Source organism: Mixophyes fleayi, chromosome 5, assembly GCF_038048845.1.
Source record: "Mixophyes fleayi isolate aMixFle1 chromosome 5, aMixFle1.hap1, whole genome shotgun sequence".
Classification (NCBI taxonomy): Eukaryota; Metazoa; Chordata; class Amphibia; order Anura; family Limnodynastidae; genus Mixophyes; species Mixophyes fleayi.
Genome location: NC_134406.1, coordinates 62,181,809 through 62,200,435, shown reverse-complemented (window position 1 = coordinate 62,200,435; position 18,627 = coordinate 62,181,809). Strand labels below are relative to the sequence as shown.

At 38.9% G+C, this 18,627-nt stretch overlaps 1 protein-coding gene across 3 annotated transcripts in view; it reads left to right on the top strand.

Annotated features, from left to right (window-relative positions):
* Positions 1–18,627, top strand: part of COLQ (collagen like tail subunit of asymmetric acetylcholinesterase) — an 83,885-nt gene that overhangs the window by 44,643 nt on the left and 20,615 nt on the right. For 2 of the 3 annotated variants that reach the window (XM_075212299.1, XM_075212297.1), the window contains 5 exons: positions 88–150; positions 4,789–4,815; positions 6,753–6,797; positions 8,732–8,767; positions 13,794–13,874. In XM_075212299.1, coding sequence (XP_075068400.1) covers positions 88–150; positions 4,789–4,815; positions 6,753–6,797; positions 8,732–8,767; positions 13,794–13,874 — 252 coding nt within the window. The remainder of the gene's footprint in view (positions 1–87; positions 151–4,788; positions 4,816–6,752; positions 6,798–8,731; positions 8,768–13,793; positions 13,875–18,627) is intronic. The other variant, XM_075212298.1, reaches the window with a different exon arrangement.

Sequence of the window (18,627 nt, the reverse complement as noted above, 5' to 3'; positions counted from 1 at the left end):
AAAAGGCTATTACAGAAATAACTGGAATGAATCATACATTACAGCTCCTGTTCTCAACTCATTAATCTCCATTGTTGTTACCTGCAGGGTGAAAAGGGGGATTCTTCATCACTGGGAGGGTCAGGTTCAAGAGGACCAATGGGCCCCAAGGTTTGTCTAATCTACCCTATGTGAAAGTATCGGGTACTATTTACTTTCTGACATAAACAACAAATCATTGGAAATTGTAATCCTACCAAAAAAAGATACCAGACAACCAAGGTGTAATTTTATTGGAGATTTCGTTTGAAATAATTTCACAGGCTACCAAGTACAGTAAATACTACAAGTAACAGCATGACACCTCAAGTGTGCTGAATTTAGTATAGGGGAAAAAAACATTTAATTCTGCATGATAAAAATAGGGGAAAAGAAAAACACTGTCTCAGCTGTAGTACCCGTATATGGGAATATTTATAGAGTGCATGTATGGTGTTGTACACGTTCTCCTCAATTTATACACAGACCAACCAAGCTCAATGCAATCTCACTTTATATTTTCCACAAAAAAAACAAGCATTGATCTGTCCAAAGACATGGACAATTCATTTTCTTTTTTAGGGTTCATAACTTAGTGTTTGATTAATATTAAGTTTGGCATTCCACTATCCAGATTTATTTATACCTATCAATACATTGTCAGGTTTAATGTAAGTGAAATGATTGCTGCTTCCCATTAATAATGGATAAATATAACATTTGTTTTCTGCACTGAAATGCATGTTTATGTGTGCTTTGGGCACACATATATAACACCTGACATCTTAATTTACATTATTAAGTCTAGGGGGTATATTTACTAAACTGTAGCTTTGAAAAAATGGAGATGTTGCCTATAGCAACCAATCAGATTCTAGCTGTCATTTTGTAGAATGTACTGAATAAATGACAGCTAGAATCTGATTGGTTACTATAGGCAACATCTCCACTTTTTCAAAACAGTTTAGTAAATATACCCCTAGACGTCTCAATGTATCTTTGTTTAATGGAAAATACTTAACAATGCAATGAAATAATAATAGCTAATTTATTGTGCTCTGTATCCATAGTGGTGGGTTGGCAGGGATATACAGTGGCTATAATATGCATTCACCAGTTTTGGCATTTTTCACATTTTATTTTTTTACATCATGGAATTAAAATGGGTCTATTCTGGATAATTGTTTTTTAACCACTGATTTTTCTGCAGTCCCTGAAATAGAGAAGCATGTGCATAGCATTACACTCACTCCACCAGATGTCAGGGTAGGGATAGTGTTTGTGGGTTGATACACAGTGTTAAGTTTGTGCCTAGCGTTGAGGTAAAAAGTTAACTTTTAGCATATGCAGACCATTTGTGTCTTTCTCTACTTGTTACGAGGTCTCCCAGCTGCTTTTTGTCAAACACTAGTGGTTTTAACATGCTTCCCATTTCTTGTCATAATTGCCATAGGCCTCCCTAAAAAGTGACCCTCTTTTACTGATGCTATCATTTAGAGGATGGGCTGTTCTAAACATATTCACAGTTATGTAATTTCTTTATGATGGAATTCACAGTGCCATGTGAGCTATTAAAATCTTTGAAATCTTATATTCTTATAATCTGATTGTTGCATTTCAATAGCATTTTCTTGGATTTGCCTTGAATGTTATTTGTTCTTCATGATGAAGCACTTATTTGGAAATGCACAAGTCAACTGACAATCCTCTCACACATTTGTGTTTATTCTGAACAAAAAATTAAACAGATTAATATTAAAGGATAACTCAAATCATTTATTTATGAGACCTCTGAGGAGAACTGAAGGATTATTTAGGTTATCTCAACAAAGGGAGTAAATACATTTGAGTAGTATCTGTTTTTTATTTGTAATTATTTAAGAGACAGCTTGATTCCATTTTGATTCCATGATGTAAGAAAATAAAATGTTTTATAGTCATTGTATTTGAACACAGAGACCTGTCTGCAGAATATTCAGTCCCTCCTCATTCATAACACAGTGCTAAACAATTGTCATCATGGCTTTGCATTTCAGCACCAAATGGTCATTAATATTGACATTACAAAATATGTTATTCATGTCCATTAATTCATTATTTACTAATGTCATTTTAAAGTAGTTACTTACGCAAGATGTTCTTCATCGTTGCCTTCTGCTTAATTATATAATTAACTCGCAAATCTCGCACAGGACAGATTTGGTCTTGAAAGTAAAGTCAATCAGAGCTCATGATTAGGTGTACAGATTTGGACAGGTTTATCAGAAACCATTGTTCATATCCCCCTAACTCTAAAACTAATCCCGTTATGGGGATACAAACCTCAAAGGGAGTTGCTAGCTGCGAAAGATGGGAAATAGCTGCATTGAAAAATGGGAAAACACGGAAGGACAGCCCATGTCATTTTAGCTTTGGGGTAAGAAAGGAAAAGGTAACAACAGGAGGTTATAACTCAGGTGGTTGTTGTATAACCGTTAAACCAGAATAGAGCTTAAATCTAAATCATAAGGACTCATTAAGGACTGTTTTCCTAGGTTTTCAGCAGGTATATTCCACTCAATACACACAGACTGAAGATATCTACAGTCAGGGCAGTGTTAGGAGCTAAAGGGCAGAGGACACACAGTAATGGATTGTGGAAGGCAAAGGCTCTAGAAGAGCTTCGGTCTGGTCACAATACACACAGACTGAAGATACCTACAATCAGGGCAGTGTTAGGAGCTAAAGAGCAGAGGACACACAGTAATGGATTGTGGAAGGCAAAGGCTCTAGAAGAGCTTCGGTCTGGTCACAATACACACAGACTGAAGATACCTACAGTCAGGGCAGTGTTAGGAGCTAAAGAGCAGAGGACACACAGTAATGGATTGTGGAAGGCAAAGGCTCTAGAAGAGCTTTGGTCTGGTCACAATACACACAGACTGAAGATACCTACAATCAGGGCAGTGTTAGGAGCTAAAGGGCAGAGGACACACAGTAATGGATTGTGGAAGGCAAAGGCTCTAGAAGAGCTTCGGTCTGGTCACAATACACACAGACTGAAGATACCTACAGTCAGGGCAGTGTTAGGAGCTAAAGAGCAGAGGACACACAGTAATGGATTGTGGAAGGCAAAGGCTCTAGAAGAGCTTCGGTCTGGTCACAATACACACAGACTGAAGATACCTACAATCAGGGCAGTGTTAGGAGCTAAAGGGCAGAGGACACACAGTAATGGATTGTGGAAGGCAAAGGCTCTAGAAGAGCTTCGGTCTGGTCACAATACACACAGACTGAAGATACCTACAATCAGGGCAGTGTTAGGAGCTAAAGGGCAGAGGACACACAGTAATGGATTGTGGAAGGCAAAGGCTCTAGAAGAGCTTCGGTCTGGTCTTCTCGGAAGACAAAAGACTTCTTTGTTCAAAGAGGGGACTTTCCTCTTTCAATGAATAACCTTGCCAAGGGAATCATAAGATCTACTTGATCATATAAAATAACTGTAAAAAAAAAGAATACTGACCTCAGTTTTAACCTGATAGTCTTAATGTAAATTCTTATGTGACATTTTCTGTTAAACCCACCCCAAGCATTAATCCTAGACCTCTTGCTAACTCTGAATAAAGCCTAAGTCCTCCTAATTAACTTTATTTCCGTTATAAAACTATCCCTGTTATTATGGAGCTTTGCTCTTGCTTCCCCAAATTCTAAAAATGCAGGAACATGTTCTGTCACAGCTTCATTTGTAAAGGTGGAAACATAAAGATGAAAAATTATATTGGTCTTGTAGTGCTCTCCTGTGCTTCACATTCTACAAAGGACTTTGGGGCCCTCTAATATTGTCTTTGCCCTAGCCCATGTAATAAAATAATCATGCCTTAAATCCAGCAAGTATGGGGATCATTCATCCAAATACTAATATAGATTTGTTATCCAAACAAGCATATCTGAAAAATAAAGTATGGGCATAACAGACGTAGATGGTGTTAAGTGCTTTAGAAGTAGACGTAGCACAATCTCTTTTTCAGGATAAACCCCAAGGTTGCTCTACCTCATTATACTAAGCAAATGTGACAGAACTCTAGGGCGTAAATGTATTCAACTGCGGAGTTTGCAAGTCGCCGATATTCGGCGACTGTGCAGGGAAAATTTAAAACAGCAATGTCTTTAAAGGCAAGTTTTGCCAAAATAAGTGAATGGCATTCAATACAAATAACTAGTAAATAATTATATAGCTATAATTTATAACAGATAATTATAGCGGATACTGTATGTAACTGAAAAGTTACAAACATATACAGATTAATTTTAAATAATGTGTTTTACTATTCTTTTATTTATTTTTGAGAAATGCCCACCATCTGATTACCAATAAAGACCTATGCACATATAAAAACAAACAATTACAACTATGTATGTAGAATGTTCCTTATCCTAATTGAACATTAACTAATTTCCCGTCCCTTATTTGTTTAAGACACTCCCATATTGCTAATTTAATATATTTGCTACTTACCTTGATGGAGATTACAGACTCATTGAGTGGTGTGCAGACACTGCTCTCTTTTCCAAGCCTGCATGATAAAGATTTGCTGCGTTTGTAGGGCTGCATCTCCATTATGCTTTCCTGCTACGCTGTAATGTAGTGGTAGCAGAAATTACACATTATTTAAAATTAATAAGGCTTTAGTTATCTTTGTGTGATTTCCCCTAAGACACTGTTTAGCTACAGCATGTTTGATATTTTGTTTCTGTTACACATTTAGATAATTTGTCTGCCATTTCTTTAAGGGTTTTCCTGGCATGAAAGGAGAAAAGGTCAGTGGTCCTGCCTTAGTACTAACCAGAATATGTGCTGATTGTTAGCAGTAGGAATTTTAGATTGATATTGTGGATCATTTCACATAACCACCTGTTATTCAGCTTGTGTCACTACAGATTATGTATCCTGACATACTGTATCTACCGGAGTAATTGAACGGCTCTTTTAAAGCACATATACACCCATATGCATGGTGACAGCACTATATGAATAATGGTCCCGGCAACTGTTGTGCAATCCAGCATTATTGGATCCAGCATTATTGGGGCCTGTCACCCTGAAGAAAACATTTAATTTGTTGAATGTAGACTTGGCAGCTGCTTAGAACAAAATAAATTTAGGAATAATATTAATCTTTTACAGTCCTGACATGGCCAGTAGTAGGGGCTTGGCTAATTTTTGTCCCTTTTTTCATGAAAGTTGGGAGATATGTTCAGGGGCAGCGTTAACTCTGAGGGGTGCCATAGGCACCCCCTAGATTGTGTTGCATACCTTCCACCTTTTGGTTGTCCCAAATTGGGATAGCATGCCACTGAGAAGGGGTGTGGCCATTCCACATCCCAAGCTCTGGGCTGTCCCTAAACTCTTCCCTAAAAACACCCGTTGAGTGCCATACGTACCTGCCTCTGCTACTCATGGCATTAAAGGGGCACCCGTTGTCTCCCAAGTGTCCTGAAATCAGGACAAAAGCCATGATCTGTGGAATGGTGGGACAGTCCCCTAAATCAGGACAGTTGGAAGGTACGGTGTTGTCCTATGCTGCTGCCTTGATAAAGACTTGAGCTGAACAGTCAGTAATTGTCTAAACGGGAAGTGACTTGAACAGGCTGGTGATATATGTGAGGGGGTCAGGCAGAGCAGCTTCATCCCCAATATTATGCATATGGGATTTTAGTTGCAAGAGGGAAAACTACTTTCAAATAACTCATTCAGTTTTCATTAGAAAGGATTCGATTAGAAAGGAAAATAAATGCATTTACTGTAATACTGAAATATACATATTTTACATACATGAAACCGTATTTATTTACAGTCCACCAGACCTTTGTGGAAGCCGTATTCTAAAACTACTTGGTATCCTTTATTTACTCAGTTTGTAAACATTTTATTTGCCCTCTATTTCCAGTTCAGGAGTTGCATAACAGTGGTTATATAGAAATCAGGTGGATTGTTACTTGGCAGTCTTGTGACATCATTTCCTCTTTCTTATGTGAATAAAACACATTTGTTGCAAGCTACGCTCATGAGAGAGTTTACCCTCATCTATGACAACAGAAGATTAATGGCTTTACTATTCCAGATGAAAACATTTTATTACAATGACTATCAGCTTCCTAGCTAAAATGTTTAGTTCAAAAACCAATATCAATGTTCTGCCCATGTTGTTATAAGTATTCATATGTAAATGTGCAGCTGGAGAATATATGGATCACCCCAAATTATCAAATCTTACACCTTTCACAAGATATATATCTGCTGTTTGCAGATGATGAAGCAACCAGTGTCATTGTATTTTTATATTCAATAGTAAACTAAGATCCAAGTGTCAGATTTGCCAAATGTCAGGTATTAAAGTAAGTAAAAGTCTTCACTCATCGCCACTAAAAACTAGTCACTTGCTGGCATTACAATAACACACAGAGGTGTCACCCCCATTATTATGAGTGGGTGCAGTGTTGTAAACCTCTTACCTACAACCCATAAGGACTTATTTCCACTATATAATGCTAATACTTGTGGCAGTCTTACTGGCATGACATTGACATGCATCTTCCATGCTCATTACAATCCATTGGAATATTCTGCTGTAGGTTTATATAGCACATAGTTTTCCTTTTGAGAAAGAAAATGTATCTTGGTAGCTATATGAGGATCAATTGGTAGCTAAAAATTGGTATAAATTTAATATCTTTCCTAATATCTTTGCTTCCAGGGTGTAAAAGGAGATACAGGAATAAAGGGTCCCAAAGGTGAACAGGTAGGATTCTACATTCCATCGCTTTACAAGAGTTGCTGAGTTATGCTGCTGTGGTGACATTGATATTTTGTCCCCTTATTACTTCACTTTGAGGAAAGTAAATCCTGGTCAGCAGGGAATGATTTTACAAGAAGGGGCCCAAGTCAAAGTTCAACAGTGGGGCCTTTAGCCTGGGAGAACTGAAAGTATGCAGACCTTAGCAGTATGCAGACCTTAGTAGTGTGCAGACCTTAGTAGTGTGCAGACCTTAGTAGTGTGCAGACCTTAGCAGTATGCAGACCTTAGCAGTATGCAGACCTTAGTAGTGTGCAGACCTTAGCAGTGTGCAGACCTTAGTAGTGTGCAGACCTTAGCAGTGTGCAGACCTTAGCAGTGTGCAGACCTTAGCAGTGTGCAGACCTTAGTAGTGTGCAGACCTTAGCAGTATGCAGACCTTAGCAGTGTGCAGACCTTAGCAGTGTGCAGACCTTAGCAGTGTGCAGACCTTAGCAGTATGCAAACCTTAGCAGTATGCAGTCCTTAGCAGTGTGCAGACCTTAGCAGTGTGCAGACCTTAGCAGTGTGCAGACCTTAGCGGTGTGCAAACATTAGCAGTATGCAGACCTTAGCAGTATGCAGACCTTAGCAGTATGCAGACCTTAGCAGTGTGCAGACCTTAGTAGTGTGCAGACCTTAGTAGTGTGCAGACCTTAGCAGTATGCAGACCTTAGCAATGTGCAGACCTTAGTAGTGTGCAGACCTTAGCAGTATGCAGACCTTAGTAGTGTGCAGACCTTAGCAGTGTGCAGACCTTAGCAGTATGCAGACCTTAGTAGTGTGCAGACCTTAGCAGTGTGCAGACCTTAGTAGTGTGCAGACCTTAGCAGTATGCAGACCTTAGCAGTATGCAGACCTTAGTAGTGTGCAGACCTTAGTAGTGTGCAGACCTTAGTAGTGTGCAGACCTTAGCAGTATGCAGACCTTAGCAGTATGCAGACCTTAGTAGTGTGCAGACCTTAGCAGTGTGCAGACCTTAGCAGTGTGCAGACCTTAGCAGTGTGCAGACCTTAGCAGTGTGCAGACCTTAGCAGTGTGCAGACCTTAGTAGTGTGCAGACCTTAGCAGTATGCAGACCTTAGCAGTGTGCAGACCTTAGCAGTGTGCAGACCTTAGCAGTGTGCAGACCTTAGCAGTATGCAAACCTTAGCAGTATGCAGTCCTTAGCAGTGTGCAGACCTTAGCAGTGTGCAGACCTTAGCAGTGTGCAGACCTTAGCGGTGTGCAAACATTAGCAGTATGCAGACCTTAGCAGTATGCAGACCTTAGCAGTATGCAGACCTTAGCAGTGTGCAGACCTTAGTAGTGTGCAGACCTTAGTAGTGTGCAGACCTTAGCAGTATGCAGACCTTAGCAATGTGCAGACCTTAGTAGTGTGCAGACCTTAGCAGTATGCAGACCTTAGTAGTGTGCAGACCTTAGCAGTGTGCAGACCTTAGCAGTATGCAGACCTTAGTAGTGTGCAGACCTTAGCAGTGTGCAGACCTTAGTAGTGTGCAGACCTTAGCAGTATGCAGACCTTAGCAGTGTGCAGACCTTAGCAGTGTGCAGACCTTAGCAGTATGCAAACCTTAGCAGTATGCAGACCTTAGCAGTGTGCAGACCTTAGCAGTGTGCAGACCTTAGCGGTGTGCAAACATTAGCAGTATGCAGACCTTAGCAGTATGCAGACCTTAGCAGTATGCAGACCTTAGCGGTATCCAGTCCTTAGCAGTGTGCAGACCTTAGCGGTGTGCCGACATTAGCAGTATGCAGACCTTAGCGGTATGCAGACATTAGCAGGATGCAGAACTTAGCGGTGTGCAGCCCTGAGCAATGTGCCGAACTTAGCGGTGTGCAGACCTTAGCAGTATGCAACATCCCAATGATCTCTTTATGTATTATGTGTCTCTTTTCAGGGCTTTATGGGCCTTCCGGGAATGCTTGGCCAAAAAGTAAGTGATTTGACATATCCATTAAGTTATACTAAATTGCCACATCAAGTGCATAACATACCATGCAAAGTAAAATTACTCTATTCGCAATTGTGGTATTTTTAGGCCACGTAAACTCTGGTAATTGAAATACAATCATAAAAGCATATAAACAATATTGCATTTATATATGTGTTTGATATATATCTGATATCTGGTTAAATGTCTGTTTCCAACTGAATGTAAGTTTTCAACTGAATTTAGCGCAACCTGAGTTAATCGCATGCAAATATGTATGGAACAATGGTTTTATTTTCACATCCATTTAAATGCACTTAACTTTCATGCAGCATTTAAATAAATAACTGCTTCCAAAAAGTCCAATATGAATTATCTCTCCATACTGCCAATTGAAGCAGAGTAAATCTGGCCTACTCTGGGCAGAATTTAGTTGGCAAATTTGCACATTTTCAGCCAAACAGACTTGACATTTCTCCTTGTATGGCCCTTCAGTGACCATTGGGCAGAATCTTTGAATCTGGTGCCTAATCTTACCATACGGGTATTCGACTGAATTTATGTGTCCATGTAATACCGTCTTTTTAGTCTTTTACTTGTTTAATTCATTTTCCACATGCTGCATATTGACTTCTCTTATCTTCTCTACCCTTAAAAAATCATATCAATAAATACAGCAATTCTCATGATATGTCACTGGCTATTTTATGTTTTATTACCAGATAGTGTTAAGAACGCCTTTTATATCTAAGAAAACATAAAAGGGGGGCTCTACTGAAAGTAACCAATCATGTTCTGCTTTCCTAACTGTTCTATAAAAATGATTGGTGCTATGAGCTACAAGGCTTTGTATCAATTTTCACAAGCGCCACCCACTGTGTAGAGCAATAATATTGTGCTGGGGGTAAACATATAAAAAAAGCTCTTAGTATGGGCATCCAATCTGTTGAATTGTCAAATAAGATATATACACAAAGGTCCAGTAACATTTATTGTTCAGTTTCTAACTGCTAATCTTTACTTTCTCAGTATACATTAATCTGTCCTTTACTTTATGAACTTCTGTCACCTCCCAGCTTGAGTCCTATGAAGTTTTGGCAGCAAGGAGGCTGCACTGTATTTGTATTATCTGCATTACCTTTCTTAATAACCCTGCTAAATATAGCATTGTTTACTGGCAGCAACTGTGTTATCTGTGATAATCATATAATTTTGAAATAAGGATCATGCTAAGGAAATGTGTTTAGTTTCGCTAACTTGTGGATGAACCCACGGAGAGGAAAATTACATAATGAACGTAATTGAGTCTAGAGGTAGAAATTAAATTGTATTCAATGTTGGCTAGGGATACAAATCTGAATTTATAGTGTGGTGCGCCGTGCTTGCACGCCACAGGCAACAAGACAAATGGAAGTAGATGCATTTGTTGAGAAATCAAATGTGTTCTGTGTATATAGAAAGATCTTGTTCCATGTCTATCATTTTCTTAAGTTACCCCTCTGTGATACACAGTAGTATTTATTTGGTCACTAAGAACTAATGGAAATGAAACCGTACCATTAATTAATACTTGGTTGACAGAGGAAGAAGTCCAAAGGCGACAGAAGAATATTAATATAAATAAAGCTCCAGGTCCAGAAGGCATACACCCAAGGGTTCTTATGGCGCTAAACTCAGAAATAGCTAGACCGCTATTCTTAATAGATTCAATCTCATCAGGCTCAGTACCAAGGGATTGGTGAATAGCAGATGTGGCCTAGTGGTTAGCACTTCTGCCTCAAAGCACTGAGGTCATGAGTTCGATTCCCGACCATGGCCTTATCTGTGTGGAGTTTGTATGTTCTCCCTGTGGTTGCGTGGGTTTCCTCCGGGTGCTCCGGTTTCCTCCCACACTCCAAAAACATACTGGTAGGTTAATTGGCTGCTATCAAAAATTGACCCTAGTCTGTCCCTATCTGTCTCTGTCTGTGTCTGTGTGTGAGTGTGTCTATATTAGGGAATTTAGACTTAAGCTCCAATGGGGCAGGGACTGATGTGAATGAGTTCTCTGTACAGCGCTGCGGAATTAGTGGCGCTATATAAATAAATAAATGATGATGATGATGATAGACCTGTAGGCCTGACATCAATAGTGGGGAAATTACTGGAAGGTATATTAAGGGATAGTATTCAGGATTACTTGGTGCGCAATAATATTATTAGTGGGAATCAGCATGGATTTGTGAGGGATTGGCCATGGCAAACTAATCTAACTAGTTTCTACAAGGAAGTTAGTGGGAACTTAGCCCAGGGCAGCAGAGTAGATGTGGTCTACTTAGATGTTGCAAAGACCTTTGATATAGTGCCACACAAGAGGTTGGTTTATAAAATAAGGGAACTGGGTTTCGGAAACAACATTTGTACTTGGATCAAAAACTGGTTAGAGAATAGTGAACAGAGAGTTGTGATAAATGGAACATTTTCTAACTGGTCAAAAGTTTTAAGTGGAGTCCCTCAAGGTTCCATGCTGGGGCCACTCCTACTTAATATATTTATTAATGACCTTGGTGATGGTTTAGAGAGTAAAGTTTCTATTTTTGCAGATGACACTAAACTCTGTAAGGTAATAAAATGTAGCAAGATGTAGCTACAGAGGGACTGGAGGATTGGGCAGCCAAATGGAATATGAGGTTTAACATAGATAAATGTAAGGTTATGCATTTAGAGATCAAAAACAAGAATGCAATCTATATATTAAATTTAATTAATTTAGGAGATTCTATAATGGAAAAGGATTTGGGAGTGCTCGTAGACAGTAGACTTCGCAATAGTGCTCAATGTCAAGTAGCAACTGCAAGGGCAAATAAAGTTTTGGCATGCTTAAAAAGGGACATAGATGCAATGGAAGACAGTGTAATTTTACCACTGTATAAATCGTTGGTAAGACCTGAATATGCATTACAGTTCTGGGCACCACTCTATAAAAAAGATAATTTGGAACTTGAAAGAGTTCAGAGAAGGGCGACAAAATTGATAAAGGGTATGGAGTCATTAAGTTATGAGGAAAGGTTAACCAGTTTAGGCATGTTTACTTTAGAAAAGAGGCGTCTAAGAGAAGATATGATTACTATGTACAAATACATTAAGGGTCAATACAGAGAACTTTCATGGGAACTTTTTACCCCCTTAGGTTAGAGGAGAGGAAATTTCACAACCAGCAGAGGAAGGGGTTCTTTACAGTAAGGGCAGTCAAGATATGGAATTCACTGCCAGGGAAGGTTGAGATGGCAGATTCAATAGATATGTTTCAGAAAGTGTTAGACAAATTTTTAGCGGAAAAGTGTATCCAGGGATACGACCGTTAATCAAAATGAAGGATAGTAGTGGATATAGGGTAAAAATAGGACTGCAATATTGGGTATGGGGGGATCTTCACAATTGAAACAATTTGGGGGTTGGATCAATTTCAAATATAAGTGAGAGATCGCAGGAGATCCAAATAGGTTGAACTTGACGGACTGGTGTCTTTTTTCAACCTCATCAACTATGTTACTATGTTACTATGACAGGCCTACATGGCAGAATTTATCATGGTGGGAACACAAAATAAGTATTGTGCACCTTTTCTGCAATGTTACTTCCTACGTACCAACTTTTTATGGCAGTGCTATGGTGTCATCATACGTCCATTGTATTTAATGAGCAGTTAGATCAACATGCATGATCCAGAATGCAAGATACAACAGACATGTACTTGTATATGTGTAAATCAGGTCATCAGTACATGGAATAATAACAGATTATTCTGACCTGCGGTAACTCTATATATGTAATACTCCACTCTCTGCTATTTAGGGAGATGAGTGAACAGAAATGTTTAAGCACACATAGGGCTCTATATTCAGTGCAAATCAGCATAGGAATATAAATGGATACTGTTAATTACCATGTGAATGCAATTATTCAGTTCACACAATTGTGTCATTATAAGGCAGTACCTTGAGCAATCAAATAACTAACTACTGCATTTATATAATTTATATAATTTACTACTGTAATAGGAATATAAATGCTACCAGGGAATGATTAATAGCAAATATGATTGGTATGGAGAATATTAGAAGACAATTGTCTATTGATAAAAGAGAGTAGTGCCCTTTAGAGTGTTGTCTTCTAATATTCTCCATACCAATCATATTTGATACCATTATAACCTAATCATATAATTGAACAATTATCTTAAAAAGTTATGTAATCTAAATGAGAAATATAAGGCATGAATATTATATATGTTATTAATGATAAAATAAAATAACAGGCAACAGGTGATTTACAGTTTTTTAATAACAGTTTCTATCTTACTCACATTTTTCTTGATATATTTTTAATCTATTGGAATATTCTCACATACCGCAAAACTTTTTAGCGCATACCAATAAATAATAAATATTTTAAGCAAAGAGAACTCCAGTGCACCATAAGAGATTAATAATAAGCAAAGAGAACTCCAGTGCACCATAAGAGATTAATAATAAGCAAAGAGAACTCCAGTGCACCATAAGAGATTAACTTTATTTAGCGAGAAAACAAGCAGTGCTATCGCTGGGTCTTTCCAGCAAAAGTTTCCCTATGTGATATAGGGATAATATGGATGAACAAATAATACATAACTATTGACTTTTATTCATTTAACCAAGTGACTAAGTATATGAGGTGGATTTAAACTTCTGAATGATTGAGTAAACTGACATTTACTGACATACTAGTTAAGGGAAGTTCGCCCTCCTATACAATGTATCAATTTATTTTATTCATGTTTAGTTTTGGGTTAATTCTTCATTTTAAGAACTAGCTAAATTACATTATCATTGGCAGATCTACTGTAACATAAATTCACTTTAAGTCTAAAGTGCTTAATATCGGAACATATGGTTCTGATATAGAAAATCAATGTTACAAATGTTTTATACAATAATGTTATTATTTTAGTAGAAGTTATTCTTTTTATGAGATTCTGTCCTAATTGTCTTTTCTTTGTTTATTACAAAAGGGAGAAATGGGTCCCAAAGGTGAGGCAGGAATTCCTGGAACTAGAGGGCCGACTGGGAGACCAGGGAAACGAGGAAAACAGGTACTAACTGCATCAATCCTGGTGTTGAGTGAATCCCTCTGTGAGTACATGAGACCATAAGTATAGCATTTGCCAGACTCTTTTTTGGTGTGTTTCACCAAAGGCAAGAACATCCTATCTTAGTCTCCTGGTCCATCTGTTTCCCTGTTTGCATTCAATAAACAGTGAACCCCCGGCTGTGACATTTCGAAAATCTTCTCTAATGGAATATATGACAGATAATTTACAATTAGATACGATAAACAATTTATTTCGCTGCATATGGGATTCCTGTGTCCCAAATAGGGATTCCCAAAACATTCTTCTGACCACTGAATTGTACCCCAATAAATTATCAGACAAATGAGGGATGCAATGGACCAGTGAAGAGAACAGATATACAGTTTGCATTAGGATGTCTCCAGCATAAGGATGAGCAGCTTTGTTTCACTGATTTTGGCACTAACCCTGCTTAGCAAGTGTGCGGCTTCTTCAGAAGTATACTAGAGGTGCGAGGAATAATGAGCGGAGATTTCTACCGTAATTTCTAGAATTGCACAATTTCCACAGCCCACATTGCTGGTATTTGAATTCCCCCCATAAAGCCAGAGAATGTTGAAATAAACTGAACACAAATTTTATCTGCCATTTATAATTTATATTGAATATTAAATAAATGGTGGTGATGATTTTGATGATGATATTGCCTTAATATAAGACAATGGGGAAAAAACAGGTTGTGTGTGGTGTTGCCCTATTGTGTCTCTGTGTTGGCACTGCTATTTACGTGTCTTACATTTAACTCAAGTGCCAACAGTTTAGGGTTAAGTTGGAGTTGGTGGCAGACATTGTGGTAAATCTGGTAAATATGGCATCTGCAAGATAGAGCATGCGAGCTTGTACCATAAATGCTATCTACCATTTGATGGAGGTCTTCCCCTTTGGGTATCAGAAATCCTGTGACACAATCACAATGAATATGTTTTCAGGGGTTTGCCTCAGTTTATGGATACCCAGACTGTTGCAAGGGAAATCTGTCTATTACTGGATGATTTATTTAGGAGTCAGGAGCTAAAAATAAATAAAAATGACAATTAATATAGACAATAAATTCAGCAGCAGTCTAGTGAGGGAATATGTCACATCCTCTGATAAAGAAAACAAAGTTAACACACCAAAAAGACAGCGCTGAAACAATTAAAAACATGTTTAAGCCTATAATAGACAGTATAATAAATGAAGAATGGAGGAATTAATGCTATCATAGAATTGCTTTATACAATATTTATTTTAATAATGGCAACAAAACATATAATAAAAACAATTGTTTAAAAATCTAAACTATATGACGACTTACTGGGAACCCCTATGTGTCATAGGGTGCACAAATCAAACAGCTGGCAGACACAATTGGAAGAAGCAGATTAATGGATGTATCATGAGGAATTTGTAAACATGTATAAACGTCCAATTAGGGGCTACAAGTCCTATGCCAATTTCCTCCACTATAAATTATTCCTCTTATCTTAAACCACTTGCCTTTCACTTGCCAAGCAAACATACTACTTTAAAGAAAAAATCAACACCATTGGGCAATATATTTTCTCATGCCAAATCCTGCACACCCTACCACTTTTTCCTACTCTCCCCAATCCACCAACAATTCATTATCTCCAGTAACTGAAGATGAAGTCTCACCCTTCAAGCTGCCCCTTCAACCCTGTTCTCTCTCATGTTCTCCACTCTCTCTCCCCACTGCATGCCCACCTCAATAAACTGGATCATTCCATTAGCACCTTCCCATCCTCCTTTAAACACACACTCATCTCACCAATCCTAAAGAAACCATTCCTGGACCCAGCCTCTCTCCAACTATCACCTTATTTCTATCCTCCACTTTGTCGCCAATCTAGTTGAGCAACTTTCATACAGCCGCCTCACTTCTCTCTTCTCACTCCATTCTCAACTCTTCTGTCCCCAACATTCCACTCAGACTGTACTTACAACAAAATCTAAGAGCCACTTCTCCATACTCCTCCTCCTGGACTGCTCTGCTGCGTTTGACACTGTTCCTCTCCCTCTTCTCTTGCATACACTCCACCTCATTGGCCTTTGTGACACAGTCCTCTCCTGGTTCACTTCCTACCTATCAATTCACTCCTTTAGTGTCTACCTCTAGGGCGTCCTCTCCCCCACTCCCAGTATTTGTTGGCGCCCCACAAGGCTCTGTTCTCTGCCCTCTGTTTGTCTCACTCTACACATTTCTCTTTAGAAACTACTTCACTCAATCAGCCTCCGGTATCATCTCTACACTGGCAAAACCCAAATCTACCTTTCCTCCTCTGACCTCTACCGTTCCTGTGTAACCAACTGACTCTCAGATCTCAGATATCTCTACATAGATGTCCCAGTGCTACCTAAAGCCCAATATGTTCAAAACAGAGCTTATCATACTCTCTCCTCCCGGAGTTACCACCTCCCCTCAAATCTCCCTCACTGTTAATAATACTGCATTTTTCTCAGACTCCCAAGCCTGCTGCCTTGGTGTCACACTTGTCTCCGCTATTTGATATATTCATCATATCCAGTCGCTCTCCCGAGTCCTTTCACTTCCCCCTTAGAAACATTGCCAGAATACGCCCATTTCTTACCCAAAATGCTACCAAAAGTCTTTTCCACTCACTCATCTCCCGCCTTCACTACTGCAATCTCCTCCTGTCCCCTCACCCCTCTAGCCACACTGCAATCCATCTTCAATGCCACAGGCTGATTTTCTTCTCTCACCACACCGCATTTGTAACACAACTTTGCAAATCTCTATATTGGCTCCCTATGTCCTCCAGAATCTAAATTACTCATGCTAACCTACAAAGCCCAAGATCACCCCTTCATACATCTCAAATCTCATCTCTACCTTCTATGTCCTTGTTTTATGTATGTCTTGTTTTCCCCACAGTGTGGCGCTGTGGAGCTATGTGGTACATTACAAATCAACAATAATAATAATGATAACTTGCTCTCTTTGTTTTACACGTACCTTGATCCACAAGCTTGTCTTTTTCATATATTTAAGCGTGAGCATCAAGTGCAGTAACAAGGGTTTCATAGCTGTCTGGGAGATAACTGGGTAGTAACCACACTACATTGAATTCTTTTATTTCTTCTTCATATATCACATATACCCAGGGGCGCCATCAGAAATCGTGGGGCCCAGTACAATGAAGCAGGCAGGGCCCCCCAATGACTCCCCCCCCCCCCATGATGACCTAGGGCCATGTTTCCGACTGGGCACGATGGGCAGGTGCCCGGGGGCCCAGGGGGAAAGGAGGCCCAGGGCAATGAAAAAAATAGTAAGAAAAAAACGTATATTTTGTGGTCACGATCCGGCTCCCTCCCTGGTCCCCTCTTCCGTGAAGGGGGTCGGATTATATGTATATATACATATATATAAATACTTTTTACACACACACACACACACACACAAATAAATATATATATATATATATATATATATATGTATATATATATTTTATTTATATATATATATATATATATATATATATATATATATAATCACTTTTTACACACGCACACAGACACACATATATATGTGTGTGTGTGTGTGTAAAAACGGGAAATTCAAAAGCCGAACTTCCTGTTGGTGGAACACACGTGCTTTCCACTGCAGAAGTTAAGGGCTGAAGGTACAGTTATGGCTCTGCCCGCTGTCCTCCAGTTCCGTCTTCGCTGCTGTCTTCAGCCTGACTGTCGCAGTGACAGCCAGGCTGAAGACAGCGGGCCCCCTGGTATGTGTGTGCCGCCGGGCCCCCTGGTGAGCCCGGGTGCGGTACAAGGGTACCCCCTGTACCCCCCTGATGGCGACCCTGCATATACCTTTTATACCATGTAGTCCTCTGTATGTTGGCTCATAATCAGTTTAGTAAGATATAGTTTTCTAATCAAATACAATTTATTGCTGACATTTACTCTTTCATGCACTTTCTGTACCTCTGCAGTTATGAAGCTGGCATACATTAACAAGGGGAAAAAGCAAAAAACATTTATTTTCGTACATTGGTAAATAGCGTTATTGAGCAGTGCCCATACACTTTTATGGGGACTGCTCAATAAAACAAAGACAGATGCAAAGCAGTAGATATCTACGCTATCTGCTGCGATGCAGTGATCATAAATAAGAATTTTGCGGTTAATCCCCGAAAACTGAGGTTTTCTGGGATTTATCTGAGAATTTATGTTTGATAAATAGGCCCCTTAGTGTGAATAGTATCATCAGGGATAAGGTAAGCTTTAAAAAATAGATGGGCTTTTGGAGAACATCTAAAGATTTGATGGCTGTGGGAAAGCCTGATTGAGGAAGATCGCAATATATTTCTGATATGGGCAAGGTATTAAAAATGTCTAATTTTGAAATACTCATAAAATGTAAGTTTCATAGTGAATTTGTGTTAGATATCTTGGAATAAGGCACATTTCGTTTGCTTAGTGACATTTATGGCAAATCTTATGCTCAGCTGAATCCAAGATTTAAAATGGACAGAGGAGCATCCAAGGGGGGAATTCAAATTATCCCAAGTGGGAGTAAGAGGTGAAGGACAATTTATATTAAAACATAGATGAATCCAATCCCACAATTTTAAATAGAATTTAAGACATGTAAGATAATTAAGTTGGGGAAGTCTATTTTTATTATAACTACATGACAAGGATGCTAGAAAATTTATTTTGAGAAATTTAATTTCCATATCTAGCCAAA